At 41.4% G+C, this 25,769-nt stretch overlaps 1 protein-coding gene across 7 annotated transcripts in view; it reads right to left on the bottom strand.

Annotated features, from left to right (window-relative positions):
* Positions 1 to 25,769, bottom strand: part of jmjd1cb (jumonji domain containing 1Cb) — a 200,107-nt gene that overhangs the window by 16,807 nt on the left and 157,531 nt on the right. For 6 of the 7 annotated variants that reach the window (XM_072239186.1, XM_072239187.1, XM_072239191.1 and 3 more), the window contains 8 exons: positions 24,041 to 24,152; positions 14,619 to 14,821; positions 8,045 to 8,326; positions 7,592 to 7,763; positions 7,264 to 7,354; positions 5,699 to 5,829; positions 5,484 to 5,600; positions 2,681 to 2,817 (listed from right to left, as the gene is read on the bottom strand). In XM_072239186.1, coding sequence (XP_072095287.1) covers positions 2,681 to 2,817; positions 5,484 to 5,600; positions 5,699 to 5,829; positions 7,264 to 7,354; positions 7,592 to 7,763; positions 8,045 to 8,326; positions 14,619 to 14,821; positions 24,041 to 24,152 — 1,245 coding nt within the window. Of the gene's footprint in view, positions 1 to 31; positions 2,413 to 2,680; positions 2,818 to 5,483; positions 5,601 to 5,698; positions 5,830 to 7,263; positions 7,355 to 7,591; positions 7,764 to 8,044; positions 8,327 to 14,618; positions 14,822 to 24,040; positions 24,153 to 25,769 lie in introns of those variants that run through there. The other variant, XM_072239188.1, reaches the window with a different exon arrangement.

The raw sequence follows: 25,769 nt of genomic DNA, 5'->3' as shown, positions 1-25,769 counted from the left end.
ATCTTTTCATCACTGTTCATAAACCTAGGCTATCAAACAGCTTATAATATTACAAAGGGATTTTTGTTTCTCTAAGCCTGGCCCAGTGTCAGAAGTTTACTGTATCTAACATCACTTAACAAAAAATTAAATTTATTTAACAAACACAAATTCAAAATAAATAAAATTATCAGAGGATATAGAAACATAGAAAACCTACAGCACAATACAGGCCCTTTGGCCCACAATGCTATGCCAAACATGTATTTATTTTAGAAATTATCTAAGGTTACCCATAGCCCTCTATTTTTCTAAACTCCATGTACCTACCTAGGAATCTCTTAAAAGACCCTGTTGCATCCGCCTCCACCACAGTCGCCGGCAGTTCATTCCACGCACTCCTGACATCCCCTCTGTACCTACTCCCAAGCACCTTAAAACTGTGCCCTCTTGTGTTAGCCATTTCAGCCCTGGGAAAAAGCCTCTGACTACCTACACGATCAGTGCCTTTCATCATCTTATACACCTCTATCAGGTCTCTTCTCATCCTCTGTCGCTGCAAGGAGAAAAGGCCAAATTCACTCAACCTATTCTCGTAAGGCATGCTCCCCAAACCAGGCAACACCCTTGTAAATCTCCTCTGCACCTTTCCTATAGTTTCCACATCCTTCCTGTGGTGAGGTGACCAGGACTGAGCACAGTACTCCAAGTGGGGTCTGACCAGGGTCCTATATAGTTGTAACATTACCTCTCAGCTCTTGAACTCAATCCCATGGTTGATGAAGGCCAATGCACCGTATGCCTTTTTAACCACAGAGTCAATCTGCGCAGCAGCTTTGAGTGCCCTATGGACATGGACCCCAAGATCCCTCTGATCCTCCACACTGCCAAGAGTCTTACCATTAATACTATATTCTGCCATCATATTTGACCTACCAAAATGAACCACCAGAGACTCAGTAGACAATCCCTCCATGACTTCCTCCTTTTCTGCAATCATGACACTATCTCTGATCAGCAGTGCCACACCCCCACCTCTTTTGCCTCCCTCCCTGTCCTTTCTGAAACATCTAAAGCCTGGCACTCTGAGTAGCCATTCCTGCCCTTGAGCCATCCAAGACTCTGTAATGGCCACAACATCATAGCTCCAAGTACTGATCCATGCTCCAAGCTCATCCGATTTGTTCATGATACTCCTTGCATTAAAATAGACACATCTCAAACTATCAGTCTGAGCGCATCCCTTCTCTATCACCTACCTATCTTCCCTCTCACACTATCTACAACCTTTCTCCATTTGTGATCCAACCGTCTCTTCCTCCATCTCTTCAGATTGGTTCCCACCCCCCAGCAATTCTAGTTTAAACTTCCCCAACAGCCTTATCAAACCTCCCTGCCAGGATATCGGCCCCCCTCGGATTCAAGTGCAACCCATCCTTTTTGTACAGGTTACGCCTGCCGCAAAAGAGGTCCCAATGATCCAGAAATCTCAATCCCTGCCCCCTGCTCCAATCCCTCAGCCACGCATTTATCCTACACCTCACTCTATTCCTATACTCATTGTCACTTGGCACAGGCAGTAATCCCGAGATTACTATATTCGAGGTCTTGCTGCTCAACTTCCTTCCTAACTCCCTGTAGTCTTTTTTCAGGACCTCCTCCCTTTTCCTACCTATGTCGTTGGCACCAATATGCACCACAACCTCTGGCTGTTCACCTTCCCACTTCAGGATATCATGGACGCGACCAGAAACATCCCGGACCCTGGCACCTGGGAGGCAAACTACCATCCGAGTTTCTTTCCTGCGTCCACAGATTCGCCTGTCTGACCCCCTAACTATAGAGTCCCCTATCACTGCTGCCTTCCTTTTCCTTTCCCTACCCTTCTGAGCCGGAGGCATGGTCACTGTTGCTTCCCCCAGGTGGGTCACTATCCCCCTACAAACAGTACTCAAACAGGAATACTTATTGTTAAGGGGGACAGCCAAAGGGGTACTCTCTAGTATCTGACTCTTGCCCTTCCCTGTCCTGACTGTTACCCACTTATCTGTCCACTTTCCCTGACCAGACGAAAGTCATCGAGCTGCATCTTCAGTTCCTTAATCCAGTCCCTATGGAGCTGCAGCTCGACGCATCTGGCACAGCTGTGGCCGTCCAGGAGGCTGGATGGCCTCACAGACATACTTCCTATTCCTCACAAGTAATTTACCTTGTCTCAACCCGTTATCGTTGAAGCCCTGTTGAGCCAAAGCCCTCCTACTCTGCTCCCTCTACTCCAACACCCCTCTATAAAGCTGTCTTCTTTTTGAATTCTTCCTGCCGATCTTACTCACCGACGTCCAGGCGCCTGCGTAGTAGTGCATCGATCAAACCGTGCCTCGATATACAGCAGGTCTTCTTGTTTTAATTAAACTCCATTAGATTTTTAAAACTCTATTAGTATCAAACACCACAGTTAAGAGTTAAATTGCTCTGTTTCAGCTGATAAAAGTAATTCACCTCTGGGATCCACTACATCACTAAAATCAGAAAGAAACTAAGGCAAACCTGTCCTGTTTAGACGAACCCAAAATACATTTAATTTCCTAAACATCTGACATTACTAATATTTGGTTTCTATACTACAATAGTTTAATGATTACATTTAAATTTCAAATTTTCCACCACTTTTCATGAAGTTTTACATTCAATGAAAGCATACCTTTTGCAGAAACTCCCTTATTTTGTTTGTATCTTTGGATGAAAAGATATGCCACAAAGCACCTGGAATCTCATCAATGTTCTTCAATCTACTCTTTGTGCTTTCATCAATTTCTTCTTCAGTTTGTTTCAAGATAGCTAGAAAAACACGATATGGGAATTTTCATTAATATCGTATGTGATAGAACTGTTGTGCTTCTGAAAATGCCCTAATTTCCTAGTAATTAAGTAACTAATTTTCCTCATACTGTCATGATTAGTTGGGTGAGTTAGGAAATTAGAAGACTCTTAGTGTAGTAGGGTTGTCAGAAGATGGTTGGAATTCATAAGGGTGGTGGAGGGTTGAGTAGGTGGATATGATGGGTGGACAATTGGCAATTTTTTATTCTCTTAAGGATATTATCTCACTTTTCTGGATTTCCCCACCTAACACTGATATTTTGCAGCCTACAACTTTCAGATTAAATTGAGCTAGATTAATTTATCCATACTTGGCTGTGGATACCAACGTCTCCATTCTAAAATCTTGGTTCATATTTACACTGCAAATTGATCAAGTAATCTTGTGCTGTTATCCTTTCCATTGCCAGAAGTTGTGGTTGGAGTGAAAAATGGCAGGTCAATTTCACTAAACAGAGGGGCTAATATCAAGGAGGCATAGATTCAATTAATAAGTAAATGAATTGCAAGGGAACTTAGAAAAACCATTTTCACCCTAAGAATGGTAGGAACCTGCAATTCAATGTCTGAAAGGGTGGTGGAGGCAAAACCTTCTCATTTAAGTAATATCAAAATCTTAAGGGCTACAGCTCAAGAATTAAAAAAAAACTGAGTAGTTCTTTTTCAATGAAGGCACAGTGTTCAAATTAAGATCTCCTGGAAGTTATGTCTACATTTGACATCTCATTCTGCTTCACCCAGTGAGTAATTTTCAAACCACAACATCCAAGTCAATCATATTGATTTGGTCAATTCTAAAATAAACCCAAAACCTTGACCTATTGCTATATGTAAACGTTATTTTTTTTCCACTCAGTGTATGTACAATAAGTAAACAAAAAATACACCAATAAACTTCCTTAGTGCTGTGGCAAAGAGCTTGGTGCTGTGGAAGTTGTTCTGGAAAAGGTCTGAACTAGTGCTGGTTATCTACGTACTTGAATGATGGGGGATTTTGCCGAGTTTTCTTTCTTAAGTCGTGAAGTTTCTTCGAAGATTCAGTGGTCCGCATATTTTATTCAGTAGCTGAACTCTTGCTACTCCTTGTTCATGGAGATTTGAATGGGGTTTTGTTGAAAGTCCACAATAAGGAAGTCAAGGACATCACAATCTTTACATCAGCTTAATAACTGTATGGACCTTACTTGAGACCTTTCCTGTGTCATTGTAAATTGTCAGTGATACTCTTTGAATAGTGATACCATAAGTAATGCCATAGTTATCCTTGTTGCCATAGTTATCCTTGTAAACTACTATTTTCCACCACCTTTTCTCTCGATCTTCCTCCTGCCCCATGTCTCTCACAAATCTTTGTTCATTTCTAAATAGGGTCTCCAGCACATCCTCAGTCTTCAGTAGCCAAATACTAGTGCCTGAAAATGCCTAGACTCCCAAACCAACATCATAATTTGCTACAAAATACAATAAACCAAATGATATTTATTTATACTTGGCAATACAGTACGAATCGGCCCTTCCAGCTCTTTGAGCCACGTCACCCAGCAGCCCCCAACAACTCCAATTTAACTCTAACCTAATTATGGGACAATTTACAATGACTAATTAACCTATCCAGTACATCTTTGGACTGTGAGAGGAAACCAGAGCACCCAGGGAAAACCCATGCATTCCATGGGGAGGACATACAGACTCTTTACAGATGTCTTAGACTTGGAATTGAACTCAGACACCACAAGCTGTAATAGTGGTTACAGTAGGTTACAGTAGCTGTAATAGTAGGTTACCGTGATCAAAATGCAAGTTTGAGAGCAATGAGGACAATAGGTATACACCTAGAAAACATCAAGCCTGAAATAGACCACGTTTATTTAACACTAACACAACCAGGACCTGAAAACATGGGAGTAGTTCAAAATGCAGCAAAAGTACAATTTGGGTTTAATTTTACAGATCAAATCAAAATAAACATATAAATTGAAGTTAATGAAGGACCCAAATAAATGCCTTTAGAATTACATCACTCTTTGTAACTATATTCAATGTATAATCACAATAATTACATGCACATCTGTCAGAACATTTATTCTATTGCTAAACTGAGATCAAATTCTTGATTTATTTCTTGAACAGTCAAGTGAAAATGATCCAACGGATGCAGAAATGGCAACAAGCTTAATTAAACAAAATTTTCTGTACCATTAACTTTAATTAGTTGTAAAGCCTACAATAGTTATCTGTTCAGCTTTTTGGTGGAGGATATCAAACCAGCAACAGAAACATCAAATTGATCAAAGAGTACTTGTAAAAACTTGGGGCATAACATTCTATTAATCATAAAAATCATGTTTTAATTAAATTCAACCCCATCCCCATAAGAACTTTTTGTAACTGGATATCATTGTTTATGAAATTAGTAATAGTCAAATATGTCAGCTCAAATAGATTAATTTTCAATCTGAATAAGATTATGGCTTTTTAAAATACATTTATTTAAACTTCTCCACTACATAAATCTCTTCAGTTTTGTTACTTTTGATGATAAAGTTATATTGGTAGAAGGACTGAAAACTTTGCAGTAATGACTCATTAAAAACAGTTCACAAACTGATCATTGTGAATATTACCTGCACCATGATTGTTTCCATTCCCTTCTGGTACTCCAGTATAGACAAGGACATTGACTACATCAGCAACATCTAGATGGAGGTTAGTAGTTCCATGTTCGTCAACTGTGGCTTGTCCTGTAAATAATACAATTGTTTGCATATTAGGCTCCAAATTTTAAAATAAATATATAAACATATATATTTTTTAATACTGCAGAACACTTCTTACTTACCATAAACACCACACAATTTCGGCCCCAAATCTGGCTGGATAAAGAAATTTGGTAGTCGAGATGCCAGATTTAAACTTCCTTCAGGATTACAATACTGTGGCAGTGGTAAATTTTTCATAAAGTCATCATATCTAAAAAGGGAGGAAAAATATAGCTCTTATATTGCATTAAACAAAACTTTACAATGATTTAATATCTTAAAATGGCAGAATAATGATCTACATGTATAAACAGAAAATACACTTAATTTCAAGACGGATCAATATTGTTCAGGAGTTGGATCACATAACTGAATTGTTTTCTTCAGTACTATCTGATTAAAAGAATAAATTCTACTTGTGCGCAATTCCAAGAGAAGCACACCAATTGTGAAATCTGACCAGGCACTTCCTAGCATGACTCAAGCTTTCTATTCCAATGTGAACTTAGGAACATAAATAATATATAAATGCAGCTTTTGGAGCACTGCATAGAAACCTGAACTGAACTGTGCTGGGAATATCTGTCAGTGGGTACCTAAAGTCTTAAAAATCAATACCGACTAGGAAGTCCACAAGGCAGATAAAATTGACCTTGAACCTCTGAGTTCCAAACCTACTCCAGCTTTCCCCAAATCCTTGATCTGTACATATAGCCCCATCATTTTCCCAGTCCTTTTGCCAGAACATGCCAGACTCCTTCATATTACCATACCTACCACTGCTCCTGCCAACCACCTCCTCCTCCAACTGCTGGATTGATAATGCCCTTTTCTACACCCCTCTGCGGCGCTGAGCTCCACCCATTCCCCTGCAGCAAACTACAGAATTCCTCTCTGGTTCCTGACCAAAAGACAAGACCACCACTGGTGTCACTAAGATGAACTGAGGGACACTCCTACAGCCAGTGGATTAAGAGGTACAGGGGTGCAAAAAGTATGCAATGTGATCAAGTAGAATTGTAATATGGTGAATAATTCACCTACACTCCCGTTGCTCCACCATGCCCATGCCAGTCCAGCACACTCTTTAAATCATACTGGAATTCAGAAGCACTTGTGCTTCTAGAAACCCGAGTTTCAAAGTGAGTACAGCAAGGTAAAGCTAAATGGCTATATCCTTATAAGTTTCCAACACTGTAATTTTGAAAGAAATCAAAGTACTACATTTCCTTTGGTCATTTCTCGAGCAAGATTTGGGTCCAAGTGTTACTAATATTATCTCCTCCATCACTGATGTAACTGTGAAAGATAACTGAACAAAAAACATCATTGAGAAAAATGTTGTTCTTCAAAGTTCAAAATTCAAATTAAATTTATTATCAAAGTACATATATGTCATACTGCCCTGAGATTCATTTTCTTGCAGGCATTCACAGTAGAACAAAGAAATGCAATAAAATTAATGGAAGTCTACATACAAAAACAAGCAATCAATGTGCAAAAGACAAACTGTGCAAATACAAACAAGTTCTTAACAGAACAATAAATAATGCAGGCAGACATAAATAGAGAGTAAATCTAAAATATACCAATACTACCAATTAATAGATAGTTATTAAAATTCAGAATGAATTTCAGATTTTACCTAGAAGGCATCATGTTTTTGAAATCTTCACCAGAAGGCCAATCATTGAGCTTCAGTAACAAAGACTCCCCACTCTTGGACTTTAACCGTTCTGGATGAGGAGTAAAGACTTCTATTACTCCGTATAAAGTATCAAAGTACTTATCTCAGATAGGACTAAATACTTTGGTTATTCAAAGAAATTTAAATATTTAATGAAATTAGGAAAAGGTGCAACTAACGTATATAACAGAGTGATAACAAAAAATCATTTTTCAAATGAAGTTAAGAACAGTTGATTATTATTATAATAATCATGGCAAGCAAATCATCTGCAAATAATACTTACTAGTTATATCTTCAAAACCATCCCAAAAGTTTTGCATTTTTACACTGGATATTATACTGCCATCCTTGCAGTTAATTAGATCAGCTTTCTGGTCAGCAAATTCCTTATTAAAGCTTTCAGACTTCCAAAGGTTGGAATTTAGTTTCTTGTGCACGCCAGACACAAGAACAGGCTGCAAAGAAAAATAAAACACAAATGACAGGGCGATGAGAAGGGAAGAACCAATTTTCAAAAGAATATTTCTCAGCAAAAAATAACTGCAGTGTGATTCCGTTAATTAGTAAATATATGGCCACAATATTTATTTTTATTTTATTACTAATAATTTCAAATAAATCATTATGTTTAAGTTATTTAACAAATATATATTTATAATGATAGCCACAAATTTCAGTAGTCAAGTGCCAAATGTTTTAATTTACTTTGAAATCCTCAATACCAATTTATACAGACCTGTTCTTGTCTCCAGCATTCTCTGAATATCTTACAATTGCTGGGGTGTCCAGGATCGTGAAGCCACAGTACATTTCCCTCACAAAGCCAGGAATATGGTACTTCTGAAGGATTTTTGCTGATGGAGTCTAAACTTAGGTTTTTAATTTCTTTCTGAAAATTTTGGTTTGTTTCTTCTTTCCCATGTGACTTCTCTGTTTTACTTGCTGGGATTTTATTTTCAACAACTGATGCGATTATGTCATCCAAGAGATTTGGCATGCTTCTTGCACCTCCGACAGTCTAACAAATGACAAAATAGTGCTGTTAAATGCCCATCACATTTAAGTTATGACCATCTTACACCATGGAATAAGTCTACTGTGCTAAAAAGAACATTTTGTTGATTATACAGTTTGTGAACCCTTCAGAATTTTTTCTATTTCTGCATAAATATGACGTAAAATGTGATCAGATCTTCACGCAAGTCCTAAAGCTAGATAAAGAGAACCCAATTAAGTAAATAACACAAAAAACATAATACTTGTTCATTAATTTATTGAAAAAAATGATCCAATATTACACGTATCTGTTGGAAAAGGTATGTGAACCTCTGGGGTAATGCCTTCTACAAAAGCTATTTGGAGTCAGGTGTTCCAATCAATGAGTTGAGATTGGAGGTGTGGGTTGTAGAGGTGCCCTGCCCTATAAAAAAGACAACTAAGTCTGGTTACTGACAGAGCCTGCTCCTCCCTAGAAAGATCTGCTTATGTGCACTATGCCTCAATCAACACAACTTTCAGAGGACCTTAGTAAAAGGAATTTCCCATCAAGCTGGAAAAGCCTACAAAAGCATTTCTAAAGACGCAAGGGTTCATCAGTTCACAGTAAGAGAAATTGTTTACAAATGGAGGAAACTCAGTACTGTTGTTGCTCTCCCTAGCAGTGGACATCCTGCAAAGATCACACCAAGAACACATCATGCAATGCTGAAAGAGGTGAAAAAGAAACCAAGGGTAACAGCAAAAGACCTGCAGAAATCTCTAGAACTTGCCAAGGTCTCTGTTCATGAGTCCACTATAAGAAATACACTGAACAAGAATGGTGTTCATGGAAGGACAGCACAGATGAAACCATTGCTCTCCAAAAAAAAATTGCTACACATCTTAAGTTTGCAAAAGGCCACCTGGATGTTCTACAACAGTGGTCCCCAACCACCGGGCCGCAAAGCATGTGCTACCGGGCTGCAAGCAAATGATATGATTTGGCAGTATGAAACGATATGAGTCAGCTGCACCTTTCCACACTCCCTGTCACGCTCACTGTTGAACTTGAACACATGCGAGGTCATCAGTCGGTCATTAACCTACAACTACTCGATGAGTAAAAAACCACCGTCGCTTGAAAGTTTCTTTGGAAGAGGTGGTAGGGGACATAAAAGGCCTAACGATGATGATAACGCAGGGACTGCTGAGGCTGAGACTGCAAAACAAAGGAAAGCTTCCTTCAACAGAAAATACAAGTCGTACGTAAAATATGGCTTTAATGCGACCGGTGACTCGCACGCCCCAAGCCCCCTGTGTGTGATAAGTGGAGACAAGCCGCCTAATGAGGCAATGAAGCCCTCAAAACTGCTTCAGCACCGTGAGTCCAAGCACCCTGCACTTAAAGACAAACCTGTTGAGTTTTTTGAGCGGAAAAAACGTGAGCAAGCGGGACAGAAGCAAGTGCTGAGAGCCAACACCTCCACCAATGCTGCTGCTCTGAGAGTGTTGTACTTAGTGGCTAGCCGTATTGCTACAGCTAAGAAGCCTTTCACTGTTGGTTAAGAATTGATTCTGCCTGCTGCCAAGGACATGTGCCGTGAACTGTTGGGAGAAGCTGCAGCTAACAAGATGGCACAGGTTTCTCTTTCAGCTACCAATTTCAAGGAGAATCGATGACATAGCGGAGGACGTCGAAGCACAGATGTTGGAACGGCTTAACAAGTCACCATGGTATGCTGTCCAGGTTGATGAGTGTACCGATGTCGACAACAAGGCAAAACTGCTGGTTTATGTGCGATATATATTTCAAGACGATGTGCACGAGGATATGTTGTGTGCACTGCCGCTACCAACTAACACAACTGGGGCAGAACTATTCAAGTCTTTGAATGACCATATGTCAGTCAAACTGGACTGGTCGTTCTGTTTTGGAATATGCACAGACTGGGCTGCAGCCATGATCCCCTTCTCGCAATTCCTCCGTCTCCGCCGCATCTGCTCTCAGGATGAGGCTTTTCATTCTAGAACGAGGGAGATGTCTTCCTTTTTTAAAGAAAGGGGCTTCCCTTCCTCCACTATCAACTCTGCTCTTAAACGCATCTCCCCCATTTCACGTACATCTGCTCTCACTCCATCCTCCCGCCACCCCACTAGGAATAGGGTTCCTCTGGTCCTCACCTACCACCCCACCAGCCTCTGGGTCCAACATATTATTCTCCGTAACTTCCGCCACCTCCAACGGGATCCCACCACTAAGCACATCTTTCCCTCCCCCCCCCTGCATTCCGCAGGGATCGCTCCCTACACAACTCCCTTGTCCATTCGTCCCCCCCATCCCTCCCCACTGATCTCCCTCCTGGCACTTATCCGTGTAAGCGGAACAAGTGCTACACATGCCCTTACACTTCCTCCCTTACCACCATTCAGGGCCCCAGACAGTCCTTCCAGGTGAGGCGACACTTCACCTGTGAGTCGACGGGGGTGATATACTGCGTCCGGTGCTCCCGATGTGGCCTTTTATATATTGGCGAGACCCGACGCAGACTGGGAGACCGCTTTGCTGAACATCTACGCTCTGTCCGCCGGAGAAAGCAGGATCTCCTAGTGGCCACACATTTTGATTCCACATCCCATTCCCATTCTGACATGTCTATCCACGGCCTCCTCTACTGTAAAGATGAAGCCACACTCAGGTTGGAGGAACAACACCTTATATTCCGTCTGGGTAGCCTCCAACCTGATGGCATGAACATCGACTTCTCTAACTTCCGCTAGGCCTCACCTCCCCCTCGTACCCCATCTGTTACTTATTTTTATACACACATTCTTTCTCTCACTCTCCTTTTTCTCCCTCTGTCCCTCTGAATGCTCCCCCGTGCCCATCCTCTGGTTCCCCCCCCATCTTTCTTCCCGGATCTCCTGTCCCATGATCCTCTTGTATCCCTTTTGCCTATCACCTGTCCAGCTCTTGGCTCTATCCCTCCCCCTCCTGTCTTCTCCTATCATTTTGGATCTCCCCCTCCCCCTCCAACTTTCAAATCCCTTACTCACTCTTCCTTCAGTTAGTCCTGATGAAGGGTCTCGGCCTGAAACGTCGACTGCACCTCTTCCTACAGATGCTGCTTGGCCTGCTGCGTTCACCAGCAACTTTGATGTGTGTTGCATGACTGGACAGCTGTCTGGTTTCACTACCTGAGTCAAAGAGGTTGCTCCTGAATGCCAGTCTACATACAGGAGAGCCCTGGCCAGGGTTTTTGAGTTAAGAGAGCCGGCTACAGAGATTTCCTTCAGGAAAAAAGTCACCACTGGCAGCACACTTCAGTGACAGGGAGTCACTTATCTGTGTGACATCTTCAACCTGCTCAATGAACTCAACTTGTCACTTCAGGGGAGAATGACACATGTCTTCCAGTTGGCAGATAAAGTGTCTGCTTTCAAAGCCAAACTGGAACTGTGGGGACAGCGAGTGGACAGGGGCATATTTGACATGTTCCCAACATTAGCTGGGATTTTGGGAGAGACTGAGGCTGAGGCTGCACTGTCCTTCTCAAAGCTGGTGCGCAATCACCTATCTTCGCTGTCGACAGAATTTGAATGTTACTTCCCAACTGCAAATGATCCAAGACGTGCAAATGAACGGGTCCGTGACCCATTTGTGAATGTCCCCGGTGAATCATCCATGTCAGCGCAGGAAAAAGATTAACTCCTCGAGCTTGCAAATGACTGTGGGCTGAAAAGTATGTTTGACAGAACATCTCTGCTGGCATTCTGGATCAAAGTCAAGGCTGAATATCCTGAGATAGCCACGAAAGCACTGAAAACGTTGCTTCCATTTCCAACATCACATCTCTGCGCAGCGGGGTTTTCCGCAATGAACGCAACGAAAACTAAATTGTGGAATAGACTGGACATAAGGAACTCCCTTCGAATATCGCTGTCTCCCATCACCCCTCGATGGGACCATCTTGTCGCAGGGAAACAAGCCCAGGACTCCCACTGATTCAGCGATATTGGTGTGTTGCAATGATTTTATATGTTCACACAAGGAAACTATGTGCTGTGTCACAGTCATAGTTTATTGATCCCGGGGGAAACTGGTTTTTGTTACAGTTGCACCATAAATAATTAAATAGTAATAAAACCATAAATAGTTAAATAGTAATATGTAAATTATGCCAGGAAATAAGTCCAGGACCAGCCTATTGGCTCAGGGTGTCTGACCCTCCAAAGGAGGAGTTGTAAAGTTTGATGGCCACAGGCAGGAATGACTTCCTATGACGCTCTGTGCTGCATCTCGGTGGAATGAGTCTCCGGCTGAATGTACTCTTGTGCCCACCCAGTACATTATGTAGTGGATGGGAGACATTGATCAAGATGGCATGCAACTTAGGCAGCATCCTCTTTTCGGACACCACCGTGAGAGAGTCCAGTTCCATCCCTACAACATCACTGGCCTTACGAATGAGTTCGTTGATTCTGTTGATGTCTGCTACCCTCAGCCTGCAGCCCCAGCACACAACAGCAAACATGATTGCACTGGCCACCACAGACTCGTAGAACATCCTCAGCATCATCCAGCAGATGTTCAACGACCTCAGTCTCCTCAGGAAATAGAGACGGCTCTGACCCTTCTTGTAGACAGCCTCAGTGTTCTTTGACCAGTCCAGTTTATTGTCAATTCGTATCCCCAGGTATTTGTAATCCTCCACCATGTCCACACTGACCCCCTGGATGGGAACAGGGGTCACCGGTACCTTAGCTCTCCTCGGGTCTACCACCAGCTCCTTAGTCTTTTTCACATTAAGCTGCAGATAATTCCGCTCACACCATGTGACAAAGTTTCCTACCATAGGCCTGTACTCAGCCTCATCTCCCTTGCTGATGCATCCAACTATGGCAGAGTCATCAGAAAACTTCTAAAGATGACAAGACTCTGTGCAGTAGTTGAAGTCCGAGGTGTAAATGGTGAAGAGAAAGGGAGACAAGACAGTCCCCTGTGTTTAATATCCAAATGTTACTTAAAATGTTATGATGCTACTGACTTATAAGTGACATATAATTGAGTTATCACTATATTCATGCCAGGAAAATATGCAGGAGGAAAATATGCGGTGTGTTTAATATTAAATTCGTTAGATAAACCCTTTTAGAAACGAAATTGAGTGTATTAGCCATTTATAAGTGACTTATAGTTGACTTATCACCTATATTCCGGTCGTGATTAACAACACCGCCCCCCCCCCCCACCCCGTCGGCAGGTCTGCAAGAATATTGTCAATATTAAATCGGTCACGGCGCAAAAAAGGTTGGTGACCCCTGTTCTACAACACTTCTTGGAGAGTGACCTGTGGACAGGTGAGACAAAAGTTGAACTTTTTGGCAGAAATGAACACTGCTATGTTTGGAGGAAAAACGGCATTGTACACCAATACCAAGATCATAACCCAACTGTGAACCATGGTGGAAGCAGCATCATGGTTTTGGGCTGCTTTGCTGCCTGAAGGCCTAGTCAGTTTGCAGTTGCTGAGAGAACAATGTATCAAGCATGAATTCAAAATTGTATCAAGACATTTTACAGGAGAATATCAGGGTAGCAGTCTGTCACCTGAAGCTTAATAGAAGTTAGATAATGCAACAAGACAATGATCCTAAAAGTAAGAGTAAATCAACAACAGAATGGTTTAAAAAGAAGAAAATTTGTGTTTTGAAATGGTCAAGTCAAAGTCCTGACCTTAATCCAGTAGAAATGTTGTGGAAGGACCTGAAGCAAGCAGTTCATGCAAGGAAGCCCACCAACATCCCAGAGTTGAAGCAGTTTTGTAAGTTGGAATGGCCTAAAATTCCCCCAAGCTGATGTGCAAGACTGATCAACAGTTCCCGGAAACATCTGGTTGAAGTTCTTGCTGTACAAGGGGTCACACCAGTTACTGAAAGCAAAGGTTCACATACTTTTTCTAACAAATGCATGTAAATATTGGACATAATATTGCTAACCAACATCAGAACAAGTACAAGAAGGCATAAAACCTGCTCCACTGAAAAATCAATCAGCACCAAGTAAAGCCACATCATTTGGTTATTTCTACCATTCCATCATTGTTTAGTAGCTTATAATAAAATCTGTTTCAAATCCTTGATGTAGAAGACCATGAGTATTTCTGGAAATAAAATGCAGGCTGTACCATTATCAATTGATTATCATGCTGTTAGCAACAGTTTTATTAGGCATTCACTTGTTTTCCCCACTAAGGCAGTTGTTCTATATAAAGAAATAGTTGCACTATAGAACAGCAAACCTATAAACATCTAAATAATTAAATTCTACTCACAGGTGTTTCTGCAGAAAACACTGGGGCAAAGGCAATGCCAGCATCAGTTGAACCTAAACGCAATTTGCCAGCTGTTGTAGTAAGTAAATCCCGCAGAGTTGACCCCTGGTCATTGCTGACAGCAGCAGTTTTACAGTTCTCTGTCTTGTGAATTTGGTTTAATTCCACCTTCACTACCTTGGATACAAGTGATTCTTTGTTTTCTACAACAAATCCAAAGCAAAACAGCTGATTGATTTACTTTAACATTTTACATGTAAATACAGATTATTATTCTACTACCACCACATCACTGCAGGAAAGAAACAAGATTTGTCCAGTAACTTATTTGCATAGATTATGAAAATGAGCCATTAGTAATTTTACAATTAAATATCCATACAGGAAAAAAAGAACAAAATATAAATTAGGTGAGTGCAAAGGTCTGTTCACAATACTAATAATCTAATACATCTACTATTGAAGGATATTTTAAAAAATGAAATTCTGTTACATGCTCAGATTGCTCTGTGTTTCAATATGCCCATTTATAGCAAGAGGAATCTATCTGAAATTACATGAATATGTATCCCTAAGTATTACCTCATAGGAGTTCGAACAAAATTCTAAATGCAACATAGCAGATTTTGCCTATTGAAGAAATGACATAAAAGACGGTTGGAAGCAATGGGCAAATCTTTTGGTGCCTTCAATGATGCAGTTGGCACCTTATTTTGAATGTGGAGTTATCATACCAGCATGTTTGCCTTTAAAGGCGTTCCAATAACGTTCAATCAATTATTGAGTAGCTCTAAAAGTCATATAGATTGAATTTATGGGACAGAGAACAGATTATGCTTCAAGGTATACTCAATAGGCCAAACGGCAGAAAGAAATAGTGCAATGAATTTCTTCATCAGTATATATATCTCAACAAATGAGAAAACAAGACAGGATCTGTTTCTGGGAAAGAGGATGGGCACATGGAACATATTCTTGTGGAAAGAATACTGAAAAAAGATTGGAGTAATTAAAAAAATGTGATCAAATCAAAAGATAAAAAAAACTGACCACAAACGTTTCCTGGTTTAAAATCAACAAATGAAGAGTAAGGGGATTGCAATGTTCATTAACTAGAGGCAGTCCTGAGTTACAAATGGGTTCCATTTATACAGATGTTCATAAGTGGATTTTGTCCTTACATCAGAATATACTGTATAGTATTTAAAATCCCATGATATGGTAACGATACCTCCACAGAATGTAATAAGTGGTGTTGATTGGAACCAAATTACATGAACATTTTCTTCGGCAGTTGAACGGGGCACGACTGCGCAAGCGCGTGTAAGTTGGACTGTGAGGCAGCGGAAATATTTAAAAGAGAGCAGATTAACGGAGTAGAGGGAGACAGAGTAAGAAAGCTTTGGCTCCTGAGGCTTTGGTGAGCAGAGGCTGAGGAAGAGCTTCACTCCAAGTGTGGTAAAGCCGGGTAAGTTCCTTTAATAAATCGAATTACCGTAAGAGTAGGTAATGGAGGCAGCAGTTAGGGCAGTTGAGTGCTCCATTTGCAGTATGTGGGAAGTCAGGGCGAGCACAATCATCCCTGATTACTACACCTGCGAAAGGTGCATCCAGCTGCAGCTCCTGACAAACCGAGTTAGGGAACTGGAGCTGGAGCTAGATGAACTTCAGATCATTCGGGAGGCAGAGGCAGAAATAGAGAGGAGTTACAGGGAGATAGTCACCCCTAAGAGTCAGGAGACAGGTAGCTGGGGGACTGTCAGGAGACGGAAGGGGAAGAGACAGAATGAGCAGAACACCCCTGTGGCCGTTCCCACCAATAATAAGTACATCGTTTTGGATACTGTTGATGGGGACGACCTACGAGGGACAAATTGCAGTGGTTGCGTCTCTGGCACCGAGATGGGACCCTCAACTCAGAAGGGAAGGAGGGAAAAAAGGACAGCAGTAGTGATAGGGGATTCGATAGTTAGGGGGACAGGTAAGAGGTTCTGTGGAAGAGATTGAGAATCCCAGATGGTCTGTTGCCTCCCTGGTGCCAAGGTCCATGATATCACGGATCGAGTTCTCGGTATTCTCAAGAGGGAGGGTGAGCAGCCGGATGTCGTGATCCATGTAGGGACCAATGACATGGGTAGGAAGAGTGTGGAGGTCGTGAAAGGTGAGCTTAGGGAGTTAGGCTCCAAGTTAAAGGACAGGACCTCCAGGATAGCAATCTCAGGATTGCTACCAGTGCCACATGAAGGCAGGTTTAGAAATAGTAAGATAGCGCAGATCAACACGTGGCTGAAGGCATGGTGCAGGAGGGAGAGCTTCAGATTTATAGATAATTGGGCAGTTTTCCAGGGAAGGTGGGACCTGTTCCGGTGGGACGGTCTACATCTGAACTGGAGGGGTACAAATAGTCTTGCGGGTAGGTTTGCTAGAGAGGCTCCGGTGGATTTAAACTAGATACAAGGAGGGAGGGGAACCAGAGTGTAGGAACAGACGTAGGGGAGAAGGAAGAAAAAGAAAATAGTAAAGTTGTTTGCACAGTTAGTGATAATCAGAGAGTAAGGGGTGGAAAATTTCTTAAATGCATTTATTTTAATGCTAGGAGCATTGTAAGAAAGGTGGATGAGCTTAAAGCACGGATTGATAGCTGGAAGTATGATGTGGTAGCTATCAGTGAAACATGGTTACAGGAGGGGTGTGACTGGCAACTAAATATTCCTGGATTTAATTGCTTCAGGTGTGATAGAATTGGAGGGTCAAGAGATGGAGGGGTTGCATTGCCTGTCAGAGAAGATATTACAGCGGTGCTCTGGCAGGATACATCAGAGGGCTCATCTAGGGAGGCCATTTGGGTGGAATTGAGGAATGGGAAAGGTGCAGTAACTCTTATGGGGGTGTATTATAAACCACCAAATGGGGAGCGAGAACTGGAGGAGCAAATTTGTAGGGAGATAGCAGATATTAGTAGTAGGCACAAGGTTGTGATTGTGGGAGATTTTAATTTTCCACACATAGACTGGGAAGCCCATACTGTAAAAGGGCTGGATGGTTTGGAGTTTGTAAAATGTGTGCAAGATAGTTTTTTGCAGCAATACATAGAGGTACCAACGAGAGAAGGGGCAGTGTTGGATCTCCTGTTAGGGAATGAGATAGGTCAGGTGATGGAGGTTTGTGTTGGGGAGCACTTCGAGTCCAGTGATCATAATGCTATTAGTTTCAATATAATTATGGAGGAGGATAGACCTGGACCCAGGGTTGAGATGTTTGATTGGAGAAAGCCCAACTTTGAGGAGATGCGAAAGGATTTAGAAGGAGTGGATTGGGACAATTTGCTTTATGGGAAGGATGTAATAGGGAAATGGAGGTCATTTAAAGGTGAAATTTTGAGAGTACAGAATCTTTATGTTCCTGTTAGGTTGAAAGGAAAGGTTAAAAGTTTGAGAGAGCCATGGGTTTCAAGGGAAATTGGAAACTTGGTTTGGAAAAAAAGAGAGATCTACAATAAATATAGACAGCATGGAGTAAATGAGGTGCTCGAGGAATATAAAGAATGTAAAAAGAATCTTAAGAAAGAAATTAGAAAAGCTAAAAGAAAATATGAGGTTGCTTTGGCAAGTAAGGTGAAAACAAATCCCAAGGGTTTCTACCGTTATATAAAAAGTAAAAGTATAGTGAGGGATAAAATTGGTCCCTTAGAGAGTCAGGGTGGACGGCTACGCGTGGAGCCAAAAAAGATGGGGGAGATTCTTAACAATTTCTTTTCTTTGGTATTCACTAAGGAGAAGGATATTGAATTGTGTAAGATAAGGGAAACGGGTAGGGAAGTTATGGAAACTATGATGATTAAAGTAGTAGTAGTACTGGAGCTGTTAAGGAATATAAAAGTGGATACATCTCCAGGTCTTGACAGGATATTCCCTAGGACATTGAGGGAAGTTAGTGTGGAAATAGCAGGGGCTCTGACAGAAATATTTCAAATGTCATTAGAAACGGGGATGGTGCCGGAGGATTGGCATATTGCTCATGTTGTTCCATTGTTTAAAAAGAGTTCTAAGAGTAAACCTAGCAATTATTGGCCTATGAATCTGACGTCAGTGGTGGGTAAGTTGATGGAAAGTATTCTTAGAGATGATATATATAATTATCTGGATAGGAACAGCCAACATGGATTTGTGCGCGGAAGGTCAGGTTTGACAAATCTTACTGAATTTTTTGAAGAGGTTACTAGGAATGTTGACGGGGGTAGAGCAGTGGGTGTTGTCTATATGGACTTCAGTAAGGCCTTTGAGAAGGTCCCACACAGAAGGTTGGTTAGGAAGGTTCAATCATTAGGTATTAATTTTGAAGTAGTGAAATGGATTCAGCAGTGGCTCGATGGGAGACACCAGACAGTGGTGGTGGAAAACTGTTTGTCAGATTGGAGGCCGGTGACTAGTGGTGTGCCTTGGGGATCTGTACTGGGTCCAACATTATTTGTCATATACATTAATGATCTGGATGATGGGGTGGTAAATTGGATGAGTAAGTATGCAGATGATAATAAGATAGGTGGAGTTGTGGATAATGAAGTAGGTTTTCAAAGCTTGCAGAGAGATTTAGGCCAGTTAGAAGAGTGGGCTGAAAGATGGCAGATGGAGTTTAATGCTGATAAATGTGAGGTGCTACATTTTGGTAGGGCTAATCAAAATAGGACATACATGGTAAATGGTAGGGCATTGAAGAATGCAGTAGAACAGAGGGATCTAGGAATAATGGTGCATAGTTCCCTGAAGGTGGAATCTCATGTGGATAGGGTGGTGAAGAAAGCTTTTGGTATGCTGGCCTTTATAAATCAGAGCATTGAGTATAGGAGTTGGGATGTAACGTTGAAATTGTACAAGGCATTGGTGAGGCCAAATTTGGAGTATTGCGTACAGTTTTGATCACCGAATTATAGGAAAGATGTCAACAAAACAGAGAGAGTACAGAGGAGATTTACTAGAATGTTACCTGGGTTTCATCACCGAAGTTACAGAGAAAGGTTGAACAAGTTGGGTCTTTATTCTTCGGAACGTAGAAGATTGAGGGGAGACTTGATAGGAGGTATTTAAAATTATGAGAGGGATAGATAGAGTTGACATGGATAGGCTTTTTCCATTGAGAATGGGGGAGATTCAAACAAGAGGACATGAGTTGAGAGTTAAAGGGCAAAAGTTTAGGGGTAACACTAGGGGGAATTTCTTTATTCACGAGAGTGGTAGCTGTGTGGAACAAGCCTCCTGCAGAAGTGGTTGAGGCAGGTTTGATGTTGTCATTTAAAGTTAAACTGGACAGTTATATGGACAGGAAAGGAATGGAGGGTTATGGGCTGAGTGCAGGTCACTGGGACTAGGTGAGAGTAAGAGTTCGGCACGGGCTAGAAGGGCCGAGATGGCCTATTTCCGTGCTGTAATTGTTATATGGTTATATGGTTAACATTCATTTATTATCTTCCTTTGCTTCATTACAAGGATATCCCACACTGAACAGCCTGTTTCGATGGCTTTGAAGTATCAGTGGATGCTACATTGTTCAACAGAATATTGTTACAGAAGTTATCAATACACACAATTGCTTGTGAACTTCCAAACTTTCTTATATAGTTTCCCATGGTGTCATCGGCAGCTTTTTTTAAAAAAAAGGAGACTCTAATATTATTTACTCCTGTAAAGTAAAGGGGGCTTTCAACCACCCCCCACCCCAAAGACTGGGTCTCATTTGTATTTAATAATATTTATGATAAATCATTAATATGAACTAGTGTTCATAAGTCAGACACTTGGCATCCAGGGAGGATCTGTATCCAATGGAAAACATTCTGCCTTTTACTACGAATGGCCAATGGAAAAGGCTTAAAATAATAATAAGGCATAAAATAATCCTATGCTCTCTTCAGATTCACTGAGTTCTAATCCTGTGCAGCTCAGGTTCACCATGCCCATATCCTGCACATCCATTGGACTCACTGGAGTATGACTGCATTGTATAACAATTGCAAAATGTTATGTTACAATTGAGCTCAGCTACTCCGATTGCATCTCCCAGTTGTGATCTTTACTACCAAGGACAGGATAAAATAACCAATATCTCACAGGTCCCCTTCTAAGCCACACAAATCCCAATTTTTGAAGTGCATCACTACTTCTTCATCATTACTGGATACAAGTCCTGAAACTCATTACCACCAGCACTGTGGGATTATGTTACTGCAGTGTTTCCACCTTGTGACACACTACCACCTTCTCAAAGGAAATGAAAGTTTCTGGCCTTAACCCTTAAGTACTTCAAATAAGCAAACCAAATATAAAATAGTTAAGAGCAAGATGCACACTTCTGGAGAAACTCAAAGGCCAGGCAGCATCTATGAAGGGAAATGAATGGTCAAAGTTTCAGGTTAAGACCCTCCATCAAGTCTGACAGTCAGCCCTGATGCAGCATCTCAATCAAAAATATCCAGTCTTCCTTTCATTCTACACTCATTGTCTGACATGCTGAGTTCTTCCAGCAATTTGTTTTTTGCTCCAGATTCCAGAATCTGCAGTCTCGTCTCCATAAAATATTGAGATATTGAAGGATTGCTGTTTGGTAACTAAATTGTCCTGCTTTAGTAAAGTAAGGATCACAAGGTATCATTCAAATCATATAAAATTGTTATGGTATTGCAGACAATTTTGCTCCTAAACCACCAACTTTAGAAATTAATTAGTCATTGTATTATTCCTGCTGGCACAAAATATTTATTGCATTGGTCAACATAAAGAGAACTACAGAACTCATTAGTAATTAATTTGTGTAAACCAAGTTGAATGAAATTTGAGGGAAAAGGTAAGGCACTACATACTTAATTGTTTGAACATTTGCAATCACATAATACAAAGTACCAATGATTATATTGTAGCAACTTACATCTCCTCTACATCCATTTTGCTTCATTGCAACCTATTATCACTCCTTTTTGTTATTCAATCATTCATGCCTTTCAACCAAACTTCCATTTGTCAATATGAAAGATGCTGGAGAAACTCAACGGGTCATACCCTTCATCTTGATTTCTGCTGGCCTGCCTGTCCAAACTGTAATTTTTATTCACTCGGTACCTTTGGCTTTGTGCTTAATAAAAATTTTCATGTCCACATTTACCAAGAGCAGAAGGCTGAGATGTCAAACCTGGATTAGCACTGATTCTACCTGACCAATTCCAGCAAATTGTGAATTTACCAATCCCATTTTTGTTATAACGGAATTTTCCTCAAGCAGAGAGCACTTCCTATATCAGCACATACTGCTGCCACATAAAAGGGTGTATTTGGACTTCAGCTGGGGAAACAAAGTCAGAATCAGAATCAGGTTTATCATCACCGGCATGTGTCCTGAAATTTGTTAACTTAGCCGCAGTAGTTCAACGCAGTGCATAACATAGAAGAAGAAGAAAAAATAAATAAATCAATTACGGTGTATGTATATTGAATAGATTAAAAATCATGCAAAAATAGAATATATATGAAAAAAGTGAGGTAGTGTTCACGTGTTCAATGTCCATTTAGGAATCAGATGGCAGAGGGGAAGAAGCTGTTCCTGAATGGCTGATTGTGTGCCTTCAGACTTCTGTACCTTCTACCTGATGGTAACAGTGAGAAAAGGGCATGCCCTGGGTGCTGGGGGTCCTTAATAATGGACGCTGCCTTTCTGAGATGCTTCTTGAAGACGTCCTGGGTATTTTGTAAGCAAGTACCCAAGGTGGAGCCGACTAAATTTCCAACCTTCTGCAGCTTCTTTCGGTCCTGTGCAGTAGTACCCCCGCACCCCCCCCCCCATACCAGACAGTGATGCAGCCTGTCAGAATGCTCTCCATGATCCCCAACCTTTTTTGCACCGTGGACCAGTTTAATATTGACAATATTCTTGCGGACCTGGGGGGGGGGGGGGGAGGGGCGGGAGGGTTGCCAATGGACGAAAGTAGCAGTCAAATACGTTGTGTTTACCCAGAATAGACTACAATGACCATGAAGCCTTGCGCGGGCACCAGTGCGCATGTATGACCTGCGCATGCGTGTACCTGCCAATTTTTTTTCCCTGCAAATCGTTCTTGGCGATTCTGTTCGGTGGGGGGGGGGGGGGGGGAATGATGTTGATCATGACCGGAATATAGGTGATAAGTGGCTAATACACTCAATTTCATTTCTAACAGGGTTTATCTAACGAATTTAATAATAAACACACAGCACATATTTTCCTCGCATGAATATAGTGATTAGTCAATTATCGGGGAGGACGGGGAGCTTGAAGTAAGTGTTGAACGAACTTCCAGTAGAAGTGGCAGAAGCAGGTTTGATATTACCATTTAAGAAAAATTGGATAGGTATATGGACAGGAAAGGAATGGAGGGTTATGGGCTGAATGCAGGTCGCTGGGACTAGGTGAGAGTAGCGTTCAGCGCGGACTAGAAGGGCCAAGGTGGCCTGTTTCCGTGTTGTAATTGTTATACGATTATATAAGTAAGTCAATAGCATCATAACATTTTAAGTAACGTTTCGATATTAAACACACAGCACATATTGTCCCCGTATAAACATATAAAATCATTGCAACACACCAATATCGCTGAATCAGTGGGAGCCCTGGGCTTGTTTTCCTGCAACAAGACGGCCCTATCGAGGGGTGATGGGAGACAGCGATACTCCAAGGGGGTTCCTTATGTTCAGTCTATTCTGCAATTTAGTTTTTGTTGCATTCATTGCAGAAAACTCCACTTCGCAGAAAAATATTGGAAATGGAAGCAACGTTTTCAGTGCTTTCGTGGCTATCTCAGGATATTTAGCCTTGACTTTGATCCAGAACACCGGCAGAGATGTTATGTCAAACATACTTTTCTGCCCATCGTTATTTGCAAGCTCCAGGAGTTGATCTCCTTCCCGTGCTGACATGGATGACGCGCGGGTAATGACCTCGCATGCGTAATGGTTCAACAGTGGGCTTGACAGAGAATGAGGAAAGGTGCAGCTGACTCATATCACCAAATCATATCGTTTCCTCGCGGCCCTGTAGCACATGCTTTGCGGCCTGGTGGTTGGGGACTGCTGATCTATAGAAGTTTTTGAGTGTTTTTATGCCTAATTGAAATTGTTTACATATATTTGGATATTTAATGTGAATAGCATTACTCAGAATCCTAAAGTACAAAGAGAATGTTAAAACCTAGGGTTAGAATGAGCTAGAAATCAAACTTTCAGTGGTACTTTAACTGTGAACTCTACAGTTACAACTAAAGAAGTTAAAGGATTGAGGCAACTTTTGATTATTTCGGTGTTCCTAGATTTTTACTTTGCATCTGTTTGCCTTTCTTTTCTTCAGCTTTCTGTTCCTTGAGATATGCTAACCTATGAGGGAAGAGTCAAACAGAGCAAACTTACTGTCTGCAGTGATATCTCCTCCACAGCTTTTTAAAGTGATGTTACTCTCCAAGTTCTCTGCTACAGAACGTTGCTTAGCCACTGACTTGATTGCACTGCGATTTAGGACACACTGCAAAATCAGACAATAGAAATGACAGAAAATACATAAAAAAAACTAGTCAAGGCATTTATCAATGACTCTTTAGATTATAGTCTTGGTCAACAATAAACAGTAACTTAATACAAATAGCTCAAGATTGATACAACATAAAGAGGCTAGGCGAGAGGTGGGAATCAAATTAAAGAGGCTAGGCGAGAGGAGGTTAGTTCACAACAGGGGGATGGGAACCAGTGCAGAGAGACAGAGGGGTGTAAAGTGAGGGTAGAAGCAAAAAGTACAAAGGAGAAAAGTAAAAGTGGCAGGCCGACAAATCCAGGGCAAGCATTAAAAAGGGCCACTTTTCAGCATAATTGTATAAGGGCTAAGAGAGTTGTAAAAGAGCGCCTGAAGGCTTTGTGTGTCAATGCATGGAGCATTCGTAATAAGGTGGATGAATTGAAAGTGCAGATTGTTATTAATGATTATGATATAGTTGGGATCACAGAGACATGGCTCCAGGGTGACCAGGGATGGGAGCTCAACGTTCAGGGATATTCAATATTCAGGAGGGATAGACATGAAGGAAGGGGAGGTGGGGTGGCGTTGCTGGTTAAAGAAGAGATTAACGCAATAGAAAGGAAGGACATAAGCCGGGAAGATGTGGAATCGATATGGGTAGAGCTGCGTAACACTAAGGGGCAGAAGACGCTGGTGGGAGTTGTGTACAGGCCACCTAACAGTAGTAGTGAGGTCGGAGATGGTATTAAACAGGAAATTAGAAATGTGTGCAATAAAGGAACAGCAGTTATAATGGGTGACTTCAATCTACATGTAGATTGGGTGAACCAAATTGGTAAAGGTGCTGAGGAAGAGGATTTCTTGGAATGTATGCGGGATGGTTTTTTGAACCAACATGTCGAGGAACCAACTAGAGAGCAGGCTATTCTGGACTGGGTTCTGAGCAATGAGGAAGGGTTAATTAGCAATCTTGTCGTGAGAGGCCCCTTGGGTAAGGGTGACCATAATATGGTGGAATTCTTCATTAAGATGGAGAGTGACATAGTTAATTCAGAAACAAAGTTTCTGAACTTAAAGAGGGGTAACTTTGAAGGTATGAGACGTGAATTAGCTAAGAGACTGGCAAATGACACTTAAAGGATTGACGGTGGATATGAAATGGCAAGCATTTAAAGGTTGCATGGATGAACTACAACAGTTGTTCATCCCAGTTTGGCAAAAGAATAAGTCAAGGAAGGTAGTGCACCCATGGCTGACAAGAGAAATTAGGGGTAGTATCAATTCCAAAGAAGAAGCATACAAATTAGCCAGAGAAAGTGGCTCACCTGAGGACTGGGAGAAATTCAGAGTTCAGCAGAGGAGGACAAAGGGCTTAATTAGGAAGGGGAAAAAAGATTATGAGAGAAAACTGGCAGGGAACATAAAAACGGACTGTAAAAGCTTTTATAGATATGTAAAAAGGAAAACACTGGTAAAGACAAATGTAGGTCCCCTGGAGACAGAAACAGGTGAATTGATTATGGGGAGCAAGGACATGGCAGACCAATTGAATAATTACTTTGGTTCTGTCTTCACTAAGGAGGACATAAATAATCTTCCAGAAATAGTAGGGGACAGAGGGTCCAGTGA

This window comes from Mobula birostris, chromosome 21 (assembly GCF_030028105.1).
Source record: "Mobula birostris isolate sMobBir1 chromosome 21, sMobBir1.hap1, whole genome shotgun sequence".
Classification (NCBI taxonomy): domain Eukaryota; kingdom Metazoa; phylum Chordata; class Chondrichthyes; order Myliobatiformes; family Myliobatidae; genus Mobula; species Mobula birostris.
The sequence above is the reverse complement of the archived record's forward strand: the minus strand, read 5'-3'. Positions and strand labels throughout refer to the sequence as shown.